General features: G+C 32.3%; 1 protein-coding gene across 1 annotated transcript; it reads right to left on the bottom strand.

Annotated features, from left to right (window-relative positions):
* Positions 1 to 3,564: 3,564 nt before the first annotated feature.
* Positions 3,565 to 16,625, bottom strand: LOC139493521 (serine-threonine kinase receptor-associated protein-like). The gene is made up of 7 exons (XM_071282002.1): positions 16,404 to 16,625; positions 13,664 to 13,799; positions 12,994 to 13,148; positions 12,052 to 12,154; positions 9,214 to 9,351; positions 8,583 to 8,719; positions 3,565 to 4,555 (listed from the first exon to the last, which is right to left on the bottom strand). The coding sequence occupies exons 1-7, from the start codon at positions 16,567 to 16,569 to the stop codon at positions 4,356 to 4,358; spliced, it is 1,035 nt and encodes a 344-aa protein (XP_071138103.1). The 5' UTR covers positions 16,570 to 16,625; the 3' UTR covers positions 3,565 to 4,355.
* Positions 16,626 to 19,710: the final 3,085 nt, after the last annotated feature.

Genomic DNA, 19,710 nt, shown 5'->3' with positions numbered 1-19,710 from the left:
TGTTGTGAGCACTTAATATAATGTTGTGAGCACTTGATATAATGGTGTGAGCACTGCATATAATGGTGTGAGCACTTAATATAATGTTGTGAGCACTTAATATAATGTTGTGAGCACATAATATAATGTTGTGAGCACTTAATATAATGATGTAAGCACTGCATATAATGGTGTGAGCACTTAATATAATGTTGTGAGCCCTTAATATAATGTTGTGAGCACTTAATATAATGGTGTGAGCACTGCATATAATGTTGTGAGCACTTAATATAATGTTGTGAGCACTGCATATAATGTTGTGAGCACTTAATATAATGTTGTGAGCACTTAATATAATGGTGTGAGCACTGCATATAATGGTGTGAGCACTTAATATAATGTTGTGAGCACTTAATATAATGGTGTGAGCACTGCATATAATGGTGTGAGCACTTAATATATTATGGTGTGAGCACTTAATATAATGTTGTGAGCACTTAATATAATGGTGTGAGCACTGCATATAATGCTGATCATTAACATAAGGCAGTCATGGCGTTCCATAATAAAATGTGTTTATTATAGTTTTGACAAGTAAGTAAAATTAACTATGTCGAAACTTCTAATTTTTATTTAGCTAATCTTTTATTATGTTAATAATAAAATTACCTATATGATAGCGTCTTTTTAATGAACGGTCATACCATATGAAGAGTTTAGAAGTATTAAAAGTAAACTGTAACAGAGTGTTAATTACCCCGACCATACGCGGTCGGACCATATGAGTATATACGCGTATGGTCCAAATACTCATATGGTCCGGAACATCTCCACAAGTACTTGGTTATAGAACAGCTTTTATTTCAATCCCCCCTTTCTCTCAAAATTCTGGGTTTTTTTCCTTTAATTTTATTATATTTGTGTTTTCCTGTTCGACACTTAATTTGTTAACCATTCATAATCAATTGTAAGTCAGCGGTCATTGAAAATGTAAATCATGAGAGAGAGCTATATATACATAGTGAATTTTGCTCTGTCTGGTTAATTTTATTTGTTTATGACTTCATTTTCATGGTTTGGTCCGTTTCTCGTTTACTATAAGTAATGCATTGGTCAACTTCATTTTTTGTATTGGATGATCGTTAAATGATTATTCACGGTTTGCTTAACGTCCAGTGACAAATAGTTCTTCCATGCTCAAAACGAGAATAAATTATCAAATTATACAATGCTACATTCGGTCGACTGGGATGATAGGCGGAAAACATTTTAAATGCCACGAAAAGATCAAAACAGATACAGAAATTATGACCCTCGGGGTTGGTGCAAAGATTCTGAGCGTACAGATAGCGTCACGGGGGTCGACTTAAAAGTCCCATTCTACGAATTTATACACCATATATACACACACTCCTCTTTGGCAAGGGTTTTAATGTCAGTCGGGAAAAGACCAATGGATGAACGCATATATGTATACCCCAGTCAACCCTGGTGGTCGGGAATGGTTGTAATGTGTACAGTACTTTTAAACATTGACCAATGCCCTTTGATTATGAGATCAAGGTATTGGCAGTGATCTCATTTTCATGGGTCATAACATTGGTCAATACTAATTTTTCGAAGTTTGGTCCGTTGAGTATATATATATATACAAAAGATGACTCACAAGGTACCAAGGATTTGTAGGTTGATATATAAACCGTGAAATATTCTGGCATATCATTTGACCTTGGACAGTATACGGTTACCATATTTGGCCAAAGAACTCTATATATAGATATGCAACTCTTTGATCTCACTTTCATGAATCATCGATCAATTTTAATTTTTAAGTTAAACTGTTTGTTTGGTCAATACGGTTTTTCAGATAGTATCATACTATAAGCAATACTGAAATATATTTCAACTTACCAGAATATTCATCAGGTTGAATGAACAGTATTTGGAAAAAGGAGAAGAAGATGTATAAAATGACAATTTTTAGGTTTTTATGGTCAGGTTGGTTTATCATACTATAAGCAATAGGTCAACCTTACGGTTGATGTATGGAATGGCTATAAGTTGCACACGTCCCTGTGGTAGTGTTTATCTGACATTGAACTCCTTTACTTGGACCATTGATAATGTGTATATATTTTTAAAATTTCTGGATCCTCCACCATCATACGTTTATTGTAAAGACTCAAGCATTGTCAGTACAGCAAACAAAACACTTATATTATAGTATATAATGCATCTTGTACATTTCATTGTACATGTCATCTTAAATGTTTGAATGATAGAGTCATGTAATATGCTTTTACATTTTTAGATATCACACTGACCTACAGTAACAGGTAACTCCATCTGAGAAACTGATCGACTAGTCATGCTAAAGGAACAGATAATGCAACAACATTCCTTAAATAATGAGTGATAGATTATTGGTTGCTTAAAGTCACCAAATACTTCATATCTTTTAGACTTTGTCATTTTTTTGCCTATCAGATATTGAAAAAGGCTGCCACATCTGAATATTTTTTTCATTGGTTTCAGTTAATCTTGATCATTTCATAAACATTTTATTTGATTAATAATACATTCTGTCTTTTAAACAGAATCATTGTTAATGAGTTACTTATAGTACCAATAACTTTAATTATTGATTTATTTAAATGAAACCCCACCTACTAGTTTACACTGCAGAGCAAGGATATTAAAATAAGAAGATGTGGTATGATAACCAATGTGACACTTTTCCATAAGGAGCAAAATGTAATTGCTATCGGTCACTGATGGCCTTCAACAATGAGCAAAACCCATACTGTATGGTAAGCTATAAAAGGTCCCAAAATGAATTATGCAAAACAATTCCACCAAGAATGGAGCATGATATTAGATATTTCCCAAAATACAGTGTATGTGACGAAATTTTTTTCTCTGCATGTATTTCAATCATTAAGGTGGTATGGGAGTCTAAACTAAAAATGATAGAATTTGTGCATACATTGCCAAAACGTAGTATCTATTGATATATGTTCAAAATTATAATAAAAATGATAGGTCACCATGCATTTTCTCAAGCTATAGGTTGTGACAAAATGACACATTTTGTATGGATTATACAGGAAAAAACATCATTATGTGATTAGAAGCTAAACTAAATGTGATAGAATTGTAAAATAAAATACGAAAAGATAGCTTTTAGAAAATGCTTTGAGAATATCAAAAGAAAAGATAGGGTCACTGTGTATTTTCCGGCAAAAATACAAAATAGCAAAATTCCATGTAGATTCCTACAGAAAACGCACTATTTCAGAGTTACCTCCGCTTATAGTGCAAATTTGAAAACATTAAAAATCAAGCAAAAATAATCAACTCTTGTAAAAATATTAATAACTCATAAGTTATAATGATATAAACTTGTTCTTTAAATGGAAATTCACATTAGTTATCTGCATTCCTGCAGCAAAATTTGATTGAAAATCTGGACCTCAGATTCTCTGTTTTTTGCAATCCAAGATGGCGAAAGACACCCATACCACCTTAAAATCATAAAACCTTCACAGACACTTACTCCCCCTATACAAATCATAAAATATAACACAACTGCAATATGATTTTATTGACTTTTAACTGATTCACATTTTGTAATTTAGAGCCACAGTTTAAGCTCCTTGTGATGTGTCTGTGACAATAAGGTCAATTCATTATATCTAAGTGACAACAGCATATTAAAAATGTGACTTTCAATAGACACCATATATTAATGTGTATATGGTGTTTTCATTTTCACTGTATTTATTGCAGCACAAAATTACCAAAATATCTCACAGAATGTTAACTCCAAGTTTTGTTTGTTGCCTTTCAATTTGTCAAAATAAATTGTTTGCACCTTAGTATATCATAACATTGTCATACCTAGAGCTCATCTCTAATGTTAAATTACATGGTAACTTGTCTCAGATCAAGATGACATTTCTTGATCAGATGCAGACATTTTCAAACAGTGGAAAAAGTCTAAGCAAAACTTAACATTTATTCTAGTTAAATGTTGAAAAGGCATAAACTAAAACAACTGATATATGGTAAGTTTTCTAAAGAGAATCCACCTTTAAAATGATATTCATTAAACAAGGTACACTTGTAAATATCATAGTTGCATAGTAAAACCGGTATAGCGAATGTGTAAAACAAAGACTTGCTTTTCTGAAACAAAAAGAGTAACTGTTCTTCCAATATAATTAAAATTGCCTGACAAGTATACTGCTTTTGCTGAATTCACAAGTTTTAATTTTGAACTATTTGTTGGACTGGCCAAATTTAACGTGAAAAAAATCATCACTGAGACATTGTGATAATAAATTAAGTACAGGTATCCTAAAAACAAATTTTGATCAAGTTTCTGCTTTGACTGGTGTTGAATCAGAGTTTGGCACTGTTTCATCAGGCATTACACATTTCCAAAGTCCATAAGTTTTTCCAACTGTTGTTTGCCAAAGACGTAATGTACCATCTTCACTACCACTGGCATATAAATCTCCATCTGGTGAAAACTTTACACAATGAACTGGTCCAAAATGACCTTTAAAAGATTCTGAAAATATAAAAAATAGTATTGATGATAACAAATAGTGAAAATGTAAATACCATCTGTAATCTTGAATATTACTGATTTGTTGAAAATCTAGGTAGCCAAAGATCTAACAGCTGATTTTAACCAGATGCTCCGCAGGGTGCAGCTTTATACGACCGCAGAGGTTGAACCCTGAACGGTTGGGGCAAGTATGGACACAACATTCAAGCTGGATTCAGCTCTAAATTTGGATTGTGATTAAATAGTTAACACAGCATAGGTTTCTGACACAGAATGAATGTGGTCTAATGAACTTAAAATATTTTTTTTGCCTTTGAGCAATTCACTAATCTGTTGAATATTAATCCTCTCAAAAAAATGTTTGAAGAAATTTTCTTTTTATTTATGAAATCTGAAAAATTAACCCCCCCTTTTTTTTCACATCCCACTTTCCCTTTTTCCAAAACTGATCTCAATTCAAATTTCTAATGGAGTTTGCAACAATAACTACTCATTTAAATACATCATAAAATATGAAATTGTAAAATAAAGTGCTTGTTATCACTGAATGGTAAAGATTGTTTTAATTTATCAGTTTGTAGTAAAAGTGAATATACATTGTATATTGTATAAAACAATGCTTTAAGTTGATTCAACTACTATTCTGGACAAAGAAAGATAACTCCAATTGAAAATTTCTTGCTATTGCACAATATTGTGCAATTAGATATTTCTTGCTATTGGGAAATACTGTGCAATTGAAAATATTTGCTATTGCACAACTCTGTGCAATTGAAGATTTCTGGCTATTGCACAATACTGTGCCATTGAAAATTTCTTACTATTGCACAATACTGTGCAATTGAAGATTTCTTGCTATTGCTGAATACTGTGCAATTGAAAATTTCTTGCTATTGCACAATACTTAATGTAATAATTTTGGATCCTGATTTGAACCAACTTGAAAACTGGGCCCATAATCAAAAATCTAAGTACATGTTTAGATTCAGCATATCAAAAATGCCCAAGAATTCAATTTAAGTTAAAATCAAACTTAGTTTAATTTTGGACCCTTTGGACCTTAATGTAGACCAATTTGAAAACGGGACCAAAAATTAAGAATCTACATACATGTACACAGTTAGATTCGGCATATCAAATAACCCCAATTATTCAATTTTTTCCTAAACTGTTGGGACCAAAACTCCCAAAATCAAACCCAACCTTCCTTTTATGGTCATAAACCTTGTGTTTAAATTTCACAGATTTCTATTTACTTATACTAAAGTTATGGTGCGAAAACCAAAAATAATGCTTATTTGGGCCCCTTTTTGGCCCCTAATTCCTAAACTGTTGGAACCTCAACTCCAAAAATCAATCCCAACCTTTCTTTTGTGGTCATAAACTTAGTGTTTAAATTTCATTGATTTCTATTAACTTATACTAAAGTTATTGTGCGAAAACCAAGAATAATGCTTATTTGGGCCCTTTTTTGGCCCCTAAATCCTAAACTGTTGGAACCAAACCTCCCAAAATCAATCCCAACCTTCCTTTTATGGTCATAAACCTTGTGTCAAAAATTCATAGATTTCTATTTACTTAAACTAAAGTTATAGTGCGAAAACCAAGAAAATGCTTATTTGGGCCCTTTTTGGCCCCTAATTCCTAAAATGTTGGGATCAAAACTCCCAAAATCAATTCCAACCTTCCTTTTGTGGTCATAAACCTTGTATTAAAATTTCATAGATTTCTATTCACTTTTACTAAAGTTAGAGTGCGAAAACTAAAAGTATTCGGACGACGTCGACGCAGACGACGCCGCCAACGTGATACCAATATATCAATTTTTGCGGTCGTATAAAAACTTTAAATTAAGAAATTATGGCACGATTTTTTTTTAATTATTTTGAATCACAATAATTACTTTCATATTTGTTCTATTTAAGTATACAATGAAAAGGTATTGTTTGCTTTAAAAAAAGAGATTATAAACTTTGTCCTTATGATGTGTTTTTATGAATTAACATATTCCAATTGTATTTCTCTCTAATTTGTTGTAGAGATGTTTTACCAATACAATTACAACAATACACTATTTCAAACATTACAATTTGCAGATTCAACAATTGAAAAGTAGATGAAACAAAATTATCACCCTAGCAAACAAACATCATTAACACTGTCATTGTTTTCTTGCAAATTTGATGATGCAACTATTACTTTATATAAATTAGCTTTCGAGCATCAGATGTTAAGTCTTAAAATGTAACCTGCCAAATCTATAGTAGAGATTGCACACATCTAATCATACCTAATTCCTCTCCAGTTTAGAGATTGCACACATCTAATCATACCTAATTCCTCTCCAGTTTAGAGATTGCACACATCTAATCATACCTAATTCCTCTCCAGTTTAGAGATTGCACACATCTAATCCTACCTAATTCCTCTCCAGTTTCTATAGTAGAGATTGCACACATCTAATCCTACCTAATTCCTCTCCAGTTTAGAGATTGCACACATCTAATCATACCTAATTCCTCTCCAGTTTAGAGATTGCACACATCTAATCATACCTAATTCCTCTCCAGTTTAGAGATTGCACACATCTAATCATACCTAATTCCTCTCCAGTTTAGAGATTGCACACATCTAATCATACCCAATTCCTCTCCAGTTTAGAGATTGCACACATCTAATCATACCTAATTCCTCTCCAGTTTCTATAGTAGAGATTGCACACATCTAATCATACCTAATTCCTCTCCAGTTTCTATAGTAGAGATTGCACACATCTAATCATACCTAATTCCTCTCCAGTTTAGAGATTGCACACATCTAATCATACCTAATTCCTCTCCAGTTTCTATAGTAGAGATTGCACACATCTAATCATACCTAATTCCTCTCCAGTTTCTATAGTAGAGATTGCACACATCTAATCATACCTAATTCCTCTCCAGTTTCTATAGTAGAGATTGCAAACATCTAATCATACCTAATTCCTCTCCAGTTTCTATAGTAGAGATTGCACACATCTAATCATACCTAATTCCTCTCCAGTTTCTATAGTAGAGATTGCACACATCTAATCATACCTAATTCCTCTCCAGTTTCTATAGTAGAGATTGCAAACATCTAATCATACCTAATTCCTCTCCAGTTTCTATAGTAGAGATTGCACACATCTAATCATACCTAATTCCTCTCCAGTTTCTATAGTAGAGATTGCACACATCTAATCATACCTAATTCCTCTCCAGTTTCTATAGTAGAGATTGCACACATCTAATCATACCTAATTCCTCTCCAGTTTCTATAGTAGAGATTGCACACATCTAATCATACCTAATTCCTCTCCAGTTTCTATAGTAGAGATTGCACACATCTAATCATACCTAATTCCTCTCCAGTTTCTATAGTAGAGATTGCACACATCTAATCATACCTAATTCCTCTCCAGTTTCTATAGTAGAGATTGCACACATCTAATCATACCTAATTCCTCTCCAGTTTCTATAGTAGAGATTGCACACATCTAATCCTACCTAATTCCTCTCCAGTTTCTATAGTAGAGATTGCACACATCTAATCCTACCTAATTCCTCTCCAGTTTCTATAGTAGAGATTGCACACATCTAATCCTACCTAATTCCTCTCCAGTTTCTATAGTAGAGATTGCACACATCTAATCATACCTAATTCCTCTCCAGTTTCTATAGTAGAGATTGCACACATCTAATCATACCTAATTCCTCTCCAGTTTCTATAGTAGAGATTGCACACATCTAATCATACCTAATTCCTCTCCAGTTTCTATAGTAGAGATTGCACACATCTAATCATACCTAATTCCTCTCCAGTTTCTATAGTAGAGATTGCACACATCTGATCATACCTAATTCCTCTCCAGTTTCTATAGTAGAGATTGCACACATCTAATCATACCTAATTCCTCTCCAGTTTCTATAGTAGAGATTGCACACATCTAATCATACCTAATTCCTCTCCAGTTTCTATAGTAGAGATTGCACACATCTAATCATACCTAATTCCTCTCCAGTTTCATAATCAAACTTGTACATCCTTAAATCTTCTCCCCCTGAGACAAACACCTTCTTATCTGGATGTAATGCTGTAGAATTTATCTGTGTTGGAGCTTCATATTCTTTTATTTTATCAAATCTATAAAAATCAAAAATATGTTTCAATATGACAAAAGTTCTATGCAAAAATTTATAAAGACTTAAAAATAAATACCTGTTGCATATAAATGTTAATACTCACTAGAGAAATTTCTAAAAGGAGAATGTGTTAATGATGGGTAAATAAATTTAAATCACCTTTGCTATTTTCTATTTAAAACAGTATGATAGTTGACAAGCAAGATTATCAGATATAAATTTTTGTTTTATTAGACCTTCAAAAACTTTGCCTTAGGTTTTGGAATTCAAATATTTGGTCTCAAGCATCATTGGAGATATATTAGTTGTCATAATGTGCATCTGGAGCAGTGAAATAACTGAAATTGGTACTGTTTACATGTATGCTTACAAAGGAACACTTCTAAAATGTCATTCAAAGTATTTAAATTGAATTGGAATTTTAATGAAATTGTTTTTTTTAAAAGCTTACGAAATCATTAAAGCATAAGGCTAGATGTTGTTAAAAGTATTTACCTTTCAGCATTCCAGAAACTTGTGAAGTTACCATGTGACACTACTAAAATAGTTCCATCTTTAGAAATATCTATACTGTTTGGTGCCGTGGGAAACTCAAACTTGTGAATCTCTTCACCACTTGTCACATCCCATACCCTAAATAATAACAATGAAAAACAACATAAATACTTTATGAAAATGTTCATATTGGTGCGTTCAAAATATTGAGGATACAGACATCTAGTTATTTATTTAAATTTCTAAACCATTGAAAAAAACAGATTTGTTTATGTGCTAGCAGAAATGCAGTTTGCAGTACTTAAACATGTTATGCTATCAACAAACACAAAATACATACTCCAACCATTCTTTACTTTTACTTAAGAATGACTGTAATATTTTTTCTGTCTACGAAGAAATAACATACAAAATTTGGTGCACACTAAATAACGTGTGTAGCGGGTTATTTAACACGTTTAACCGTGTGCACCACATTTTTATATTATTTCCAATAGACAGAAAAAATATTACAGTCATTTCTTATTATTTAATTCTAAATTCCATTTTAAACCGTAGAAAACCACGAAAAAACGTTGACGACAACAGCATCACATGACTAAATTATGTCTATGGGCTGATAACAAAATAACGTCAGCCAATCAGAAGGGGCGTCACATCCAAAATTAAATTATATCTTGATACTGCATGCTTGTTAGAGAGGCAAACCATATTAATGTTACAGTGACTTGACTGTTAATGTTGCTCTCCACCAATTGCAACTCATTCAAAATTTTGACCAAATTGCAATTGTTTTATTAAACCAAATTGCTCAACTGGTCAGAATATTGAACAAATTGTTCAGTCAAAATGTGAAAGTGCAAGGTGATAAAATGAAATATACTTACAATCCTATAAGACTTTAACTCCACTTTAATGATGTTGTGACAAAATTAGTTTATCAGTTTGTATAGTTATATTATGGTCATTTCCATGCTGAAGAGGAACTGTTTATTTTGAATTGCTATAAAATTGTCCAAACTAAGCTTTCATATAGTTTTTCTTTCTAAAAGTATTCTATAATATTTATAAGAATCAGATATCATTTTAAATAAAACATCATATATTCAGTAAAATATGTGTGAAATAACAATATGCTATTGATAAGTTTTCAGGGGAGATAACCTAAAATATTATTCTTTTGAATAAAGACTTTTTGAAAGAAAAGTTATTATCTCCCCCATGGAAACTTCCTACAAACATATATTGCAATTTGACACATATTTTCCTGAATATGAAATGTTTTAATTCACATAATGTCTGATTCTTATAAATATAGAATACTTTTAGAAAGAAAAACTATATGAAAGCTTAGTTTGGACAGTTTAATAGCAATTCAAAATAAACAGTTCCCCTTCAGCATGGAAATGAATATAATATAACTATACAAACTGATAAACTAATTTTGTCACAACATCATTAAAGTGGAGTTAAAGTTTTATAGGATTGTAAGTATGTTTTATTTTATCACCTTGCACTTTCATGACTTGGCTGTGGTTTTTTACAGCAATTGGTTTAAATTTCTGACCAGTTTAAAATTTTTCAACCGCATAACAAAATACTTTACGTTGTCAGAGTTATCTCCCCAAACACTGTTTTTCTTGTGGCCACTACTCCTTCGCAACCGTAAAAGATTACAATAAATTTATTTTACCAAATTGCTCGTTACATCTTCAGGATTAGGCAATTCATTTGGACCAAAGCTTTCCAGAGACTCCATATGAGAGTTATTTCCCCTTATGTAAATGATATAAGTATTATGCATTTCTAACTGGTAAACCATAAGTTATAGAGACCTAGGGTCTTCAGATTTGAGGTCTTTGGTCCAAAAAAATGAATATGAGGTCAAGGTCATGTTCTAAATTTTTGAATTTTGCTTATTTTCACTGATTTTCAAATACCATATGCCATATCCACAAATAAGTTTTCCTAAATTGTTAGTTGTGACATGTTCTTACTTGTATATTTTGGGTGAAAGGGTGCGCAGACAATAAATGGGAGTTTTTGCCCATCTTATATTTAGGTTTACCCGTAAAGTGATATTACTCTTTAACCAAACATATTAAAGACCTAGGGTCTTTTGATTTAAGATCCTTGGTTTGTGACCTTGAAATTGAGGTCAAGGTCATAGGTTAATAGGACGTTCTAGATTTTGACCTTTGCTTTAAATTGATATTAATACATCATAAAGCCATATGAACTAACATTTTAAACTGATTTTTCATATTTCAATATCAAAATAGATATTAACTGGTGGAAAGACCTTCAATTGTTCTCTGAACAATTGGTTTTTAATTTGTATTCATAGTTTCTTTATTTCATCCTTATACAACCTTTTACTTATATCCTAAACATTTATACCAACACTGTTGTGTTATTTACTTTTATACGACTTAGATGGATATAAAAGATGTGGTACGAGTGCCAATGAGACAACTCTCCATCCAAGTCACAATTTAAGAAAAGTAAACCATTTAGGTCAAAGTATGATCTTCAACACAGAGTCTTGGCTCACTCTGAACAGAAAGCTTTTAAAGGGTGCCAACAAATTACCAGTGTAAAACCATTTAAACGTGAAAACCAAAGGTCTTTTCTATATAAAAGACGAGAAACTCTTATAAACCACATCAACAAATGAAACCTACTGAACATCAGACTTTGGACAGGTGCAAACAGTCGTAGCAGGTTTAAACATTTTAATGGAACCAAACCTTCCCCCAATATCTGAAACAATAGTGTAATATCACAACATAGAAAGACACATGATCTACATCATACTTTCTCTTCATATATTATTACCTGACTGTTTTGTCATCTGATGCACTGACTACTCTTTTGTCAAAATATGTAAACAATGCATTCTTTATATTTGATGTATGTCCTGTAAATGTTGCCTTGGCATCTAAAAAATAAACATTTGATAAATATGTAAATACATTGTATTTAGTTTTCAAATTGCAAAGGACAACTATAGCATGATGCTCAAAATGTTGTTCATTTTTTTATGTACCAGTACATGTAATAAGAATGAGAAATATTCAAGTCAGAGAAATTAAGTAGAAAGTCAGAAAAAAATCCTTCTCTTCCATTTTTTTGCCAAACAATAGAACCCTCTTTGTCTAGACTTTTTCAAAAAAAAATTCCTCATGAATACAGTGTTTTGATAATTCATTATGTAATGCATTAACCCCCTTCCCCATTTAATCTACAATTTGTAGAAATTATATTAAAGTTACACATTCCTCTCTCTCTGTTACAAATTTCATTCTTGCAGAAATAAAATGACATCTACTAACATCTTTGACAGTTTAAATTTTCATAAAATGAATGGAGATTGTGAACAATCAATATATATCTATTATTTTTTTGTCCTGTATTTTGCCAACAGTGACTAAGCTGACTATACAATATGGGTTTTCCTCATTGTTGAAGGTTGTAAGGTGACCTATAACTGCTTATATCCACTTATTTGAAATTGAACTCTAGTGAATAGTTGTCTCATTGGCAATCATACCACATCCTTTTTTTTAATAAACAGAATTTTACTGGGGACTATAACTTTGCCTTGATAAGAAAAATGTCAAATATGAAGGAAAGAATTAAGATATATTCCCCTCCATACTAAATCACCTTCCAGACCTATGAAATAATAACGATGTGCATTTGATTGTTAAAGTATCATTTTTTTCATACACATACTTCACTGTTAATAAATTGTATTTTATCGACGACCTGACTAACCTTCAGTTTGGTTGTTCAGGTCAAATATTCGAAGAAGTTTCTCATTACTGCCAGTTAATAACTGTGTACTGTCTGTTGCAAAATTAACACTTTTTACAATATGTTTGTGTGTAAAAGAATGTAATTCTTCTCCGCTCAATGCATCCCAAAGTTTACTGGAATATAGAAAATAAATTTATTAAGCTTCAAATACTAATAACATGAGTATGCCTCTTTCAGCAATTTTAAAAAGTAAACACAGTTTTCTTTGTGAAAATAGGTTACACAGAGCTATTCTTTTTAAAATAAAGGCTTATACATTTTATACCAGGTTTCAAATATTTTTCTTAAGTAGAATTTTTTTTTTCAATGAATATTTTTTACACAAAATTGTGATTCCACCATCAGACATGTCAGATAGAAATTCATTTATCTCCTCCTGTATTCTATAGTAAAGCAGCAATACTACTGCTGATCCTATGTAAGTATATGTAAATTGAAGATGCCATTTACAATAACTTTTCTGATCGGCAATAACATCACATCTTCTTACTTTTTAGTTTTAAATGTAACAATATTTGGTAAACACCATGATGGGAAGGTCCTTTATAAGAATATAGTGTAAACAAATAATGAAATGGACTTATATGTTTTAAATTGGTTCAAACTGACTAAATAGCTGAAAACTTACGCAGAAAAGTCAGCAGCTCCTGTTGCTGCCTTTGTGGCCTCTTTGTTTAAAGTGGCTCCCCAAACAGCACCTTTGTGGCCCTCGAAAGTACCAATCCAGTCACCAGTGTCCCCTTGGCGTAACATTGGTTTCCCATCTACAAAATGTAGAACAGAAAATAAACTACATGTATTACTAAATAATTACATCATTATGAAGTTGCAAAGAAGGCCTAGAAGATAAGGGATTTCTTTATTTCAGTTATTGCCAACAAATTCAAATGAAACTTTTCCATAGATTCATATCCTATTGTTCGATCTTTTTAAACTTTTGTCAGTTCTATTGTCCCAATGAATAAATTCAATAGCTATTGTTCTCTGTGTAGACATAAAAGGTATGTTAGCAGGGATCTCCATGGATGAAAATTGAACGATGGAGGAACTTTCACCATGTCAAAATCCCGTGTCTATGGCGTGGTGTTATAGAAAACATTTCATTCCTTTATTTTCATGTAAGGAATAGTAACAGGCTGATATACTGCTTATTTTATTTTTTCAATATAGATGTCCACTGTTAAAGTCAGAAATGGTATCGACGATTTGCATCATAAACTACCAGAAATTTCGCTCTTGTTTTGTAAAACGCTGAAGAAAAGATTTGGAGGGCAAATGATTTTTAATGACTTTGCAACACTTATCTTCCGATTCTGAATTGAAACAGGAAGACCAGATGTATCAATATGATAACTTTTCATGATTGTAAAAGTTCTACGGAATGAATTGGGAATTACGATACAAAATTTCTTAAGATATTATCAAGTTGCAATTAATATTCATGTATTTACCATGTTTACTTTCAAACTTGTAAAGATATTAAATATTATTGTCCTTCCCTACCAAAGGTCCTGAAACTGAATGTATTTTGTCCTAAACGTGTAATTGGGATTTAGGTCAAATTTTATTTTCAACAGAAATAATTTCGGTCATTTCATTGAGATCGAGTTTCAAAATCACCATATTGAACATATTTTTGTTTTGTCATCGATTTTATGTAATTACATTATATTCTGCCACTCCAGTAAAGTGTTATAATCCTGGGGGCCCTTCTAATAACTTCAATGTATATTAATGCCTAAGAGAGCTATTGGCTAATGATTGCTAATCTCTTTACCTGTGTTTTTAATTCACACCTGGCTATTAATCACAAGCCCCCAACTAATATTATAAAGAAATTAAAGTTCCATACCAACTGTCTTCATTATTTAATTACTTTTCAGCTAAGACAATTGTCAATTATGATTTAAAATTAAATTAAAACTTGATTAATTTACGTAGAAAAAAGTGTTTTTTCACTACTAAAACACATGCTTTGTTTACTTTGTAATATGCATGCTTGAAATTCTCTTCAACAGATTAGACACTGAATCGTAAATTTAGAATGATTTCATGCTAAATAAAGCAAGTGCAACTATTTTCAAATTTTTCATTAATATTCTTACTGTTAAAGGTAAAATATTAAAAATCTGATGATTTCCTGTAAATTTGATAAACAAAACTAATCCCAGAAATTAGTCCGGAATTGTTCATTTTAGTATTGTCGAATTACATCAGGTTTGATCGACTTTCACCTTCAAAATAGAAAGAAATGTAAGCGATTACTGAGAAAATTATCGTGTTGAGTCATTAAAATCATTTTATTTTTAAACTGTTGCCTTCCCTTAATTGCTCTTGATCGATTTTAGAAAAATGGTAGAATAAATCATGAAGTAAATGCGATGCGACAGTGAAACAAGTTTGTTGATGCTATGAGTATGAGCATACTCATACAGTAATGAGATTTTGACAATCTTTTTTTTTGAAAAGGGGCACCAACTTTTAAGTTATATGAAAATGACCGAAATTAGGTGAAAAAATTTCCAGATCCATGTTCCCAACGCCTATATCACCGTGCTCTGTCGCTTCGTAATTCTTGTATCAAGGCTTCAAAACGAGACTAGGCATTATCAGCGACATCACAATGTGAGAGAAGTTATCAGCGACCTCACAATGCAAGAGGAGATGTTATCAAGCTTGCTTTTGTCAAGCATAATAATGTCTTAGGAACACGAAGAAGTGGGAAAAGACCAGTATTAATAGAACGATAAACAGATAATCAGGTTTTCTTCGTTTAGATGTTGCAAAATATCAGCCACTTAACACAATGTGTTGCGCTTGCGCAGTGCTCACTCACCAAAAAGGTTCCTATTGTTGCTCGCGGATGATATTTATGATGTCAAAATTATACAGGAACCTGTGTGCTGACCAGTAAAGGCGGACACAAATCAATAAGGGATGGGACCTGGGGGAAAACACGTGTAGAGTCAGTGAACAGACCCAATACCAATACAAATCATCATCCTTCTAATATTTTAGGCACCCCTACTAGCCCTTTAGAGTCAGAATTGAACCCAGGAAATTCAGAATTTTAGCAATAGGTCTTTACCACTAGACCACAAAACCCCAGGGAACTTTTTAGTGACTTTCTTGACATCCTGTTATGTACGACTACGCCATGTACGGGCACTTGTTTCTATCCATTGGAAGAACCACTAAATGTACGTTTATAGTGGGTCTTTCCATGGATAGAAACAAGTGCATGTGGTACGTAAATGTACGTTGATAGTGGGTATTCCCATGGATAGAAACAAGTGCCTGTTGGTACGAACGTATTATACGTATAACATATTTCACAATGTTTTACAATAAATCTTAATGATATATACCTTTACATGCACTGATAAGAAAGTAACCAAATGGAGTGATGTCGCTAAAATCCAAGAAGACGACTGGTCTTGTATGGCCACTACAAGTAAGAGGTGTCTGTCTCATTTGATTTGTCATTTTTCCAGTTTCTTTCCTCGAAATGCACTTCCGGTTGTTATTTATCATAAAAACTAAATCAAGCCGGGTTGGATTCCGATTTACGACACTTAACCTCGGACCATAATAACCATCGATCAGTATTAGGTGTTACATACGAGTCTCTTGTAACACTGCATTTCGCTGGGGTTTTATAAAGCGACGTACCATTTGATATTCCTGGGGAGGGGGTTGGGGGTGGGCAGGAGGATTTGTTTTGGATCGGTTCTTTAGTTTGTAAACTAAGACTGGACAGATTATCTATTTTCTGCACTATTGTGCAAGATTTTTCATTTACATTAACATGATTAAAGCAAGGAACTGATTATTTATTTTCACAACTATATTTATGATATTTGAAAACATACAATTTTTAAACATTTGTTTTATTCAAGTCAAGTCATTATACATGTACCATTTATCAGAATTAATCCGGCATCCTCCTCTGCAGAAACGAACCGTTGGGTTCTTTATTTCCAACTGCATACATACACAGTATTTAAAGTATGGTTGAAACTAAGGTCTTTTAAAAGTATTGGCAAACCTGTCTCGCCGAGCGGAGTGAGGCAAAAAAAAATTTGAAGCGGGGTTTTGGAACTACTGAAGGCCCAAGAATCATGCTTTCTCAGACTGGGTGTTCCCCAGATCCTTTCTTAATCTGAAAATTCAAGTTCTGTTTTAGTAATTTTTTGACAATATGTTGGTCTCAAAGAAGTTTCTAGGGACAACATCAAAATACCAATATGCATGATAAAGCAAAAATGTAATTCACATAGTTAAGTCTGTGGCAGCTGTTTTTTTTTAAACTCATGAAAATCACTAAATTACAAAATAAATGCAAAACTAACAGAATACAGAAGGGCAATTAATGAACAAAAGACAAATAATGATAAGAAACATTGATCCCGAAAAATCAAGGGCTACGTCTGAAGGAGAACAGAACTTGACGCGTTCTTGCAAGGCACTCACGGTGAACACAATTTGATATGGAGACAAGCGTTTGGTTTTGAAATTTCCTACATGAGGCATTTGCCTCAATGTAGTTACGGCCCTGTAATAAAAGTATCAACGTATCAACCCTCAACTAATATAATACCAAAGTACAAGAGCTCAAATCCCTCGAGCAGAGCTCTTGTGGATTTTTTTTGTCTCACATGGATATATGTACCAGAGACATATAAGGAGGGGGTCGGAGGGGTCCTGATCCCGAAATCCCGGGCTTAAAAACATGAAATCCCGAAATTCGAAAAAAGAATTCCCGGATCCCGAAAGGATCAATTCCGAAATTCTGAGCTTAAAAACACACGATCCCGGAGTCCCGATAAAGGTCATCCCCTCACATAATACAAGTTGTTGTTTTTTAAACTCTCTTCAACCTAATGTTTTGGTATGGCTTGTATCCTGGTAAGTGGTCGGACGGTTTTGTAAATTAATAGGCTTAGCGGTTAAAAAATTGTGACTTAACAGACCTGAATAATTATCTCCGGACCGATGATCATCTTATAGTACGTGTTTTATCAAAATTGTCTACATCGATATTAACTGAACGATTACTTAGTTATCCGGAGAATTCGAAGGTACAACTTTAAAGAATATTATAAGCCCGAATGTTCGTTTAGAGGGGCTGAGGGCATTTTCAGAGGTGGTTTGACAATTTCTTGGTAGTGAAACAAGGTGACCGTTATCACATTGATCTGTTGTTTAATTTTTTCGTGAATGACGTTATTCAAAGTATTCCAATGGACAATAATACTGTTTTAATGTAAATGGGGGAAAATAACTAATATTTCTAACAAGACAAAAAATAGTCGTTTTCAGAAATGGTTGGCAACCTGTAATTAACCATTTTTTCTCTGACAACCATGAACAAGACTGAATTGTAAATTCATATGCATATTTAGGCGTATTGCTATATTTCAATTGAAAGTTTTTGCACTCACAGAATAGGATTTATCAGCAAGGAACAAAGGCACTTTCTGCCTTATTCAACACTCTCTATGCGGGTTTATATTGACCGAAGTCAAGCATTTTTGTTTGTTTAACATTATGGTGGCCTCTATACTTAAATATGCGTCTCAAATTTGGGGATTTCATCGAGTCAAAGACCTAGAAGTCGTTCATAATCGTTTCTGTCGTTTTATGTTAAAGCTTGCTAAAAATTTACTTATCACCTTATTTTGTGGTGAACTTGGTAATCTACTTGAAAATATGTTCATTTTTAAGGAAACATAGAATTATAAAATTTTTGTTGCATATATTATATATGATAAACCTAATATTGTATATGATATTTATAGCCTCCCTGTGTATGAATTGACCTAGAGAAAATTAACGCAACATTTAGATATATAAAATGTCGCATTTCGAACGATTGTGAAAACTGTGTTAAATATAGAAAATTGAAAAATAATTTTTGTTAAGGAGATAACTAAAATTTTGAATAGCAATTTACTCACTAAACTACGTATTGGAACATTAAAACTGATTATATAAGATCATACGGCTCGTTTTGACAATATTGTAATAGAACTTTGTATATTTATACGAAATACGAAATATTTTATTAAAGAAAGCTCAATTATGAACATAACCATTAATAGCATAGATACAAAAAAGAAGAAAGAAGAAAGAATTTGTCCTTTGTGCCTCATAGAAGTAGAAGATGAATTTCATTTCACTTTAAAATGTACAAAACTAAATATAATTAGAGACCAACTGTTTTCCAAAATTAGTGAAATAGTTCCCTCTTTTTCAAATAGATAAATAATTTTATTAACCAATCATGGTGCCCAAAATTTGAGCTATACAATCAAATGAATTACAAAATAAAGCACAGAAAATGATTAGAATGATTAAAGTACATTTGAATGAATACACATTTACACTAATTAACCTGATATAAACCAAGTTATTGACAAAAAATAGTTGTTATGGGTGCCACTGTGACCTGGAGAAGTATGACTAATGAAGAAAGATTTAAATTTTTGTATACGTGTGCTGAGACTGATATAATTAGAATTATTGTTAAATTTATAAGCGACATGTACATTTCTAGAAATGCTTTATTAAGCACTAAATAACTTTGTGGTACCACCTCCTCATATAATGTTTGTGAATTTGGTATGATATATAGATGTTTGTATGTTTGTGTATAACAAATTTGTATTGTCT

The sequence above is a fragment of the Mytilus edulis genome, chromosome 10 (assembly GCF_963676685.1).
Source record: "Mytilus edulis chromosome 10, xbMytEdul2.2, whole genome shotgun sequence".
NCBI classification, from domain to species: domain Eukaryota; kingdom Metazoa; phylum Mollusca; class Bivalvia; order Mytilida; family Mytilidae; genus Mytilus; species Mytilus edulis.
Note: the sequence above shows the minus strand (reverse complement) of the source record. Positions and strands in the feature narration are given on the sequence as shown.

What these genes read in the sequence shown, in the direction of transcription:
- LOC139493521 (XM_071282002.1), bottom strand. Translation starts at nt 16,569, where the DNA reads ATGATAAATAACAACCGGAAGTGCATTTCGAGGAAAGAAACTGGAAAA. An exon ending in CCTGAACAACCAAACTGAAG is followed by an intron (nt 12,155 to 12,993) that starts GTTAGTCAGGTC and finishes TTTATTTTTTAG; the next exon opens with ATGCCAAGGCAACATTTACA. An exon ending in TGAAACTGGAGAGGAATTAG is followed by an intron (nt 4,556 to 8,582) that starts GTATGATTAGAT and finishes TTATATTTTCAG; the next exon opens with AATCTTTTAAAGGTCATTTT.